This window comes from Trichechus manatus, unplaced genomic scaffold, assembly GCF_000243295.1.
Source record: "Trichechus manatus latirostris isolate Lorelei unplaced genomic scaffold, TriManLat1.0 scaffold00054, whole genome shotgun sequence".
Taxonomy (NCBI): domain Eukaryota; kingdom Metazoa; phylum Chordata; class Mammalia; order Sirenia; family Trichechidae; genus Trichechus; species Trichechus manatus.
This window is the reverse complement of record NW_004443990.1, coordinates 14,672,288-14,679,695: the sequence shown is the minus strand read 5'-3', so window position 1 is coordinate 14,679,695 and position 7,408 is coordinate 14,672,288. Positions and strand designations below refer to the sequence as shown.

Sequence of the window (7,408 nt, the reverse complement as noted above, 5' to 3'; positions counted from 1 at the left end):
TGTTTATCTGGAAATGACCTAATTTCACCATCATATTTGAATGAGAGTTTTGCAGGATATATTATTCTTGGCTGGCAATTTTTTTCTTTCAAGGTTTTGTATATGTCATTCCATTGCCTTGCCTGCATGATTTCTGCCGAATAATCCGAGTTTAGTCTTGTTGTTTCTCTTCTATATGTGAGTTTTCGTTTTTCTCAAGCTGCTCTCAGGATTCTTTGTTTGTCTTTGGTTTTAGCAAGCGTGATTATGATATGCCTTGGTGATTTTCTTTTGGGTCTATCCTATATGGAGTTCGTTGAGCTTCTTGGATGGTCAGCTTTTCATCTTTCATGATATTGGGGAAGTTTTCTGTCAGCAATTCTTCAAATCCTCTTAGTGTTTTCTGTTTTCTCCTCCTGTTCTGGAACTCTGATCACTCGCAGATTTTTGCTTTTGATTGTATCCCACATAATTCTCAGGGTTTCTTCATTTTTCTTCGTTCTTTTTTCTGATTTTTCCTCAAACAGATCGTATCCAAGTGTTTGTCTTCAATTCCGCTGATCCTGTCTTCCATTGTTTCAAACCTGCTCCTCAGCCCTACTATGACACTGTCCATTTCTGAAATCTCGTTGTTTATGTTCTGGATTTCTAATTGTTGTTTTTGTATGATTTCTAGTTGTGAATTTATTTTAGCATTTTGTTCCTGTATTGTTTTCTGGAATTCTTCCATTTTTTTTTGTCTGTATTTTCTATGAATTTGTCTATTTTTTCCTCATTTTTGTCTGCTTTGTGTGTCAACTCTTGGATAATTCTGATATTAGACATTTGAATTCCCTATCAGTTAGTTCTAGTTCCTTTTCTTCTACTGGAAAGTCATCTGGTATTTTATTTTGGACACCTACTGGAACCACCCTGTCCTGTTTTTGTAAATATTTTGATATTGTCTGCTGTCTTCAGGGCATTCAGTGGTTATTTTCCATGTTTATTGATTGTAGATTTGTTTGTTTCGTCCTGCTTTTTTGTTTTATTTGGTTATGTCTGAGCAGGCGGGCTGTGCGTTCTTTGTTGTTTGCTCGTCTGTGGCCACAATACTTTTCACCTCCTTCTCCAATGGGCAGGGTCAGTCACTGGTATGGTACAGAAGGGCAGGTCCAGCTGAAGGGGAGTTGCTGGGATGGGTTGTTTGTGGTACGTACCAGGGCTGACAGTGCGGACCAGGAACCAGTGCAGGGTAGGTTCCAGTAGGCCATGCCTATGCTGCTTGGGAGTGTGATGTTCAGCGCACGGTGCAGGTAGGCAGGAAAGAGGGGGTAGACTGTGATGTATGGAGCCAAGACAGGTATGGGAAAAAGGAGAGAGAGGAGAGAGAAACAGGAGCCAAAAACAAACAAAAAGAGTGCTAAGAGAGCTTCCTATTGGAGTGGAGAGATGAGAGACTGAGAAATGATGAAAAACAAAAATGAAGAAAAAAAAGGGTAAAAGAAAAAAAATGAATAAATCAAGAAACTGGAAATGAAGAAGGACAAAAAGGGAATAAAATAGAGAAGAAAACAAAACAAAGAAACAAAAAAACCAAAGCCAAGAAAAAAGAACTGCCCCAGGGATGTCCCTTTGCGTGTACGCAGAGTAGGGGAGTAGCTTCCAAGCTGTATGGTACTGCCTGGCTAGAAGGGGCTCCCAAGCGGAGAAAAGAAAAAGAAAACAAACAAATCAAAACAAAACAAATCAGAGCAAACAAACAAACAAAAAAGCCCCAGGGATCCCACCAGCGTGGCGGCACGGGCCGGGAAGCAGTTTCACAGTTGAGTGGTGTTTCGCAGCCTTTTAGGAAGAAGCAAAGATGGCACAGGGAGCCAGGTATTTGAGAGAACAGAGGGGGAGGTGGTGAGAGGTAAGGAAGAAATCTAAAGAAGCGGAAAAAAGCAGCACCAGCAGCCAACAAAAAGCACTCAAGGAGCCGGCCAGTGTGGGCGGGTGGAATCCAACCGACGCTGGGGTGAAGCTGGTGCTTCCCGGCCAAGAGACTGTGTCTGCAGGAAGCAGAGGAGGCTAAGTGGGGGTGAAGAAGGGTGGGGGGGGGTGGGAGAGCCTCTATCACTGGTTACTGGTTGTTCTGTCTCCTGCTGGAAGCTCTGTGAAGCTGCTTTCTCGTACCCCCTGTTCGCTGATCTCTGATAGGAGTCCAAGATGGTGGATCCGTGCTGCGGTAGCTGATAGGGGACCTCTGCATATATTTCTCCTCACTCTCTGTTCTCGGTCAGTTTCTTATTCCATTCGGTGCTTGGCTGAGTTCTTTATCTCTTCATTTGATGCTTAGGGTTTCAGGATTGACATGTGACTCCGTTTGACTTAGTTTTTCTGATCTTTGCTGCAGAGAGATGGCATGGTGCTTTTATCTCTTCTTACTTTCTTGTTGGTGTCCTTTGAAGCACAAAAGTTTTAAAATTTAATTAAGTCTAATTTTCCTGTTTTTTCTTTTGTTGCTTGTGCTTTTGGTGTTACCTCTAAGAATCCTTTGCCAAATCCAAAGTCATGAAGATTTACACCTATGTTTTCTTCTAAGAGTTTCATAGTTTTAGCTTCTACATTTTGGTCTTTGCCAATATGTATTGGGGAAAGTTGTTTCTCATTAATTTGTGGCTCTTTAAGGATGAATACAGTTGAGCCTGTATTCATTGTTTGATGGTCATTCACAGTGCATCTTCTGTGAGGGTAATCATTAAGTTGCCTTCTAATTCTCCAATTCTGAGATTTGGCAATTTTTATTTTTCTATATTAACTGGTTACAAATCTACAGTCAACATTTGCCAGCTTAGTACAGGTATGCCATCAGCCCTGTGTTGAATATCAGCAGTATATAAATACAGGTTTAGGCTAGTAGAAGAAGAGACTTGGGCTGACACAGAGGCACCCCAGTTCTCAGGTGGGCAGGGAGGGAGTGCCTGACTAGTACAGGAAGCTGGGTTCTCTTGGCACTGACTGTTCTGTCTGGCTCCTCCCAGGTCTACATCCGCACGCCTTCTGGTGAGGTGCAGACTGTCCTTGTCCAGGACAGCCCCCCAGCAACAGCTGTGACCACCTCTACCACCACCTGTAGCAGTCCTGCATCCCGGGCTTCCCATGTCAGTGGGAGCAGCAAAAAGCATTCAGCTGCCATCCTCCGAAAAGAGCGTCCCCTGCCAAAGATTGCCCCCGCTGGGAGCATCATCAGCCTGAATGCAGCCCAGCTGGCGGCAGCTGCCCAGGCCATGCAGACCATCAATATCAACGGCGTCCAGGTCCAGGGAGTGCCTGTCACCATCACCAACACTGGTGGTAAGGGGAGGCCCCTGCTGCCGAGTGTTGGTAGCGGTGCCTTGTGCCCCACACGTGGGGACTGTGGTTTCCCAGCAACAACAGTGATGATACCTCCCATCATTTGCCTGTCTCCTTCCAGCTTAAAAGCACATCTGGTGTCTTTTCTCATTTGGTCTTTATAGTAGCCCTGTGAGATATTTTAAGACACATAGTTCCCATCTTACAGCTGAAGGCTTGAATGTGATGGAGAAAATAAGAAGTACTCAGGAAAATCCTATGACACACAAATGCAAATTAGTTTGGTACAGACCGAGGACACGTGTTCAAGGGATACAGTGTCCAAGAGCTTTAAGAAAGGCTTCTTGGAAGAGGAAGCTTTGAGTTAAGGTTGGAAGAAAAGGAGGAGCCTTCCACAGTGGGGTAGCTTGTGCTGCACTTCAGTTCAGTGGAGAGACTGACATTGTGAAAGCAGCCTTGCAAATAATCAAAGGCAGAATTGTAACCAACTAGCAAAAAGGGTTCCTTGCATTCTTCACCTGGGAGAAGGGCATCTGTCAAGGTAGTGGCTCCCTGAGCCTCCTCTCTTCATCCTTAATGCATTTACTGCACTTCATCCATTAGGTGTTCCCACTTGAGGTGACCCCAAGAGAGGCGATGACAAGGTTCCTCTTCTTCTGTAGGGAGCTCAAGGAACTAGGTTGCATGAAGGCACCCACTCAGAGGGACACAGTATCAGGTCAGGGATGCTTCCTTGCATTTAATGATGGCCTTATGCGTAGGTGTCACCCTAGAGGACACAGGTTTTTTCCAAAGCCTATAGAATTCTTTTCTCTTTTTAATCAACAAAAATCCCTGGAGACTTTCCAGAAAGCAGAGTTGACATCTCCCAAGGACCTAAGGTTGGCAGAGATTCTGGAAGAAACACTCTAAGACAAACCAATACAACACCCTTCTGAACTGAAATTGTGTGGGCAATGTCTTAAAGTGAATTCTGCCTGTGTCGTATAGTGGTTCAGGCTGTTGACTCTGAAGTCAACTGCCTGGGTTTAGGTGCCAGTTCTACCACTTACTAGCTGTGTGACTAACATGTTACTGAGCCTTGGTTTCTCCGTCTGTAAAATGGGGATGATAGCACCTATCTCACAGAGCTGTTATGAAGATTAAATGGGTTAATACATAAAAAGTCCCTAGGATGGTGTCTGGCACATAACAGGCTCTCAAAAATATTAACTGCTACTACTGTCATCTGAATCACGTGCAGAAGGGAAGAAGGGTCGATCTGAGGTGTCGGGCTGTCAACTCTGCCCGCTTAGTCTTCCTCACCATGACTGTGCCCTCCCCATCCCCACAGGGCAGCAGCAGCTGACGGTACAGAATGTTTCTGGGAACAACCTGACCATCAGTGGGCTGAGCCCCACCCAGATCCAGCTGCAGATGGAGCAGGCCCTGGCCGGAGAGACCCCTCCTGGGGAGAAGCGTCGCCGCATGGCCTGCACATGCCCCAACTGCAAGGATGGGGAGAAGAGGTAACTGGAGGGGTAACTGGGCACCCTAAGCCCCTCTCTGGGACAGCTGCCAGGGTTGAGGGCCAGTGCAGACCAGAGGTTACAAGGTGGCTGCTTCGGTCCATGCCACCTTGCCTTTTCACCTTACCCTGTTCTCTGACCTAAGCTCACATCCTCTCTCCATCCTGGTCCTGTCCCCATCTTCTACCTCTTCCTTCTCCTCTCTTCCATTCCCTCCACCCCGTTGTCAACCTGATTCCCAGGTCTGGAGAGCAGGGCAAGAAGAAGCATGTGTGCCATATCCCCGACTGTGGCAAGACTTTCCGGAAGACGTCCTTGCTGCGGGCCCATGTGCGTCTGCACACCGGCGAGCGGCCCTTTGTCTGCAACTGGTTCTTCTGTGGAAAAAGGTTCACACGGAGTGACGAGCTCCAGAGGCACGCTCGCACCCACACAGGTCTGTACACACACATCCCACCTCGCCCCCACACAGGCCTGCTCCTCACCCCCACCTCCTGATGACAACAGAGAATTCCTATGGCTGGGAAGTTCCTGGCCTGCCAAAGAACTGCCACACTGAGCGAGAGCCACACACTGCCTTCTCAGGGGGTCTAGGGATTACACAGGAGATTCCTTCAAGTCATTGCCTTATCATGGCTTTTCCCAAAGTAATGTCATTTGCATTGTATAACCCTGATGACTTTTGCCATGTCTCCATAGTTATTTATTTAATAAGAACTGATCTAGTGTGCCAGGCACTGTACTATGTATGCACTTTGCAAATTAACTAATTTAATCCTCACCACTCTGTGGAGAGGGTACTTGGATTGGCCCCATTTGGCTGAGGCATGGAGAGGTAAAGTCATGTGCACAAGGTCACAGCTAGTGACGGTGAAGCTGGGTTCAAACGGAGGTGGGCTGGCTCCTGAGTTCATGCTCCTAACCACCATCTACTCATGCCACCTCTCCTGCTATGATTTACCTCATAATTTTCCTTAAATTGTCTCACTGTTTTTACTCATGTATGTCCTGGTGGCACAGTGGTTAAAGCAATCAACTGACTGCTACCCGAAAGGTTGGTGGTTGTTCAAAACCACCAGTGGCTCCATGGGAGAAAGATGTGGCAGTCTGCTTTCATAGAGATTTACAGCCTTGGAAACCCTGTGGGGTCGCTATGAGTCAGAACTGACTTGATGGCAGTGGGGTTGGTTGGTGTGTCCTGTACAATGCTACCTTTGACATCACAGGTGTGATATCGTGGTTATACTTTTTAATGCACTGGCCAATAAATACAAAACTATTAAAATGAAAAAATGTTCATTCATCTACCACCTGAACTTGTCTTGGGTATCCCGAAACGCTGCTATAGTGACGGCCCCTGGTGAGCAGACCCGTCCTAGGACTAGGGGTGGGGACACATGCCAGAGCTCTTGCTCCTGGCCAGTGTGGTGAGACGACTCACACCACCCCCTCATAGGCCAAAAAATAAATACTCCACAGAAGAGCAGCTGACTCATGCGGGGCCAGTATGGTTCGGACAACCAAGTGCTCAGGGTTGGTGAGAGCAGAGTGGCCTAGAGTTTTCCTGTAAGAGGGAAGATGTTGAGCCAGGTTCGAAAGTCAGAGGAAAGATCAGAAGACAGCAGGAGGACATCCCTACATGGGAAAAGTCCCATAGGGCAGAGGCAAAAGTATATGTGTCTTGGGCAGGGGACAGGGAGTGGAACAAAGTAGACTAGAGAGGTCAGATGGGGAGAGAGCAGTGAGGACTGGTAAGAGGGTTTCACTCGACAGATGACAGGGAGCAAATGGGGTGCAGGCAGGAAGCGGGAAGAACATGTAGGGTGGTATCAGCTCTGCCTGGTGCCCCTTGCACGTGCCTGTCCCTTTTGGTGCCTAGGACAGTGCTGTGCATGGACTTTGAGTGATGGCCATCTCCTCTTCCAGGGGACAAACGCTTCGAGTGCGCCCAGTGTCAGAAGCGCTTCATGAGGAGTGACCACCTCACCAAGCATTACAAGACCCACCTGGTCACGAAGAACTTGTAAGGCCAGCTGAGGCGGCAGACCCCGAAGATGCAGTCCCTGTCTGCGTCCTGCCTGGGCCCCTGGAGGAAAAGAGGCCCGTGGCTGCTCTGGGCCTGCCCTCAGCCCTCTCTCCTGTTCTGCGACTATGTCCCCACAGGAAGGGACTTTGCTGCCCCCCACTCCTCCTCCTGAAGCCCCTTGGCTCCACCCCAGCCCCTTCCCTCTCACCAGGAGCTCCCGGCCTGCCCAGACCAGGGACACTGGCCGAGCCCAATGAGACGTTCTAAACCAGGACGAATGGGAACCCTTATTTCCAAAGGAAAAACGTGAATTTCACTCCATCGAGGAGCAAAGTGAGCCCCACCCTGCCCACTCCCCTCCCCCAACACTGTAGTGACCTAGAGCCTGACCCTGAGCCTGGCCAGCCCGAGTCGCATCGTGCCATGCCCCCACCCCTCTCCTGCTCCTCCCTGGCCCCACCGGACACAGTGGTCACCCTGGGGTCCTGCACCCAGGGCTCCCCCTGGCATCCCCCTCTGGGGAGGCTCAGGAGGCCGCCTCTACTCCACACGCCCCCAGCCCCTGCCACAACTCTCCAGC

The 7,408-nt window shown here is 48.4% G+C and overlaps 1 protein-coding gene across 1 annotated transcript in view; it reads left to right on the top strand.

The window, feature by feature from the left end:
- SP2 (Sp2 transcription factor) overlaps nt 1-7,045 on the top strand; it is a 17,073-nt gene extending 10,028 nt beyond the window's left edge. The window contains exons 3-6 of the mRNA XM_023732801.1: nt 2,982-3,294; nt 4,628-4,802; nt 5,045-5,238; nt 6,729-7,045. Coding sequence (XP_023588569.1) covers nt 2,982-3,294; nt 4,628-4,802; nt 5,045-5,238; nt 6,729-6,829 — 783 coding nt within the window. The 3' untranslated portion in view covers nt 6,830-7,045. The remainder of the gene's footprint in view (nt 1-2,981; nt 3,295-4,627; nt 4,803-5,044; nt 5,239-6,728) is intronic.
- Nucleotides 7,046-7,408: the final 363 nt, after the last annotated feature.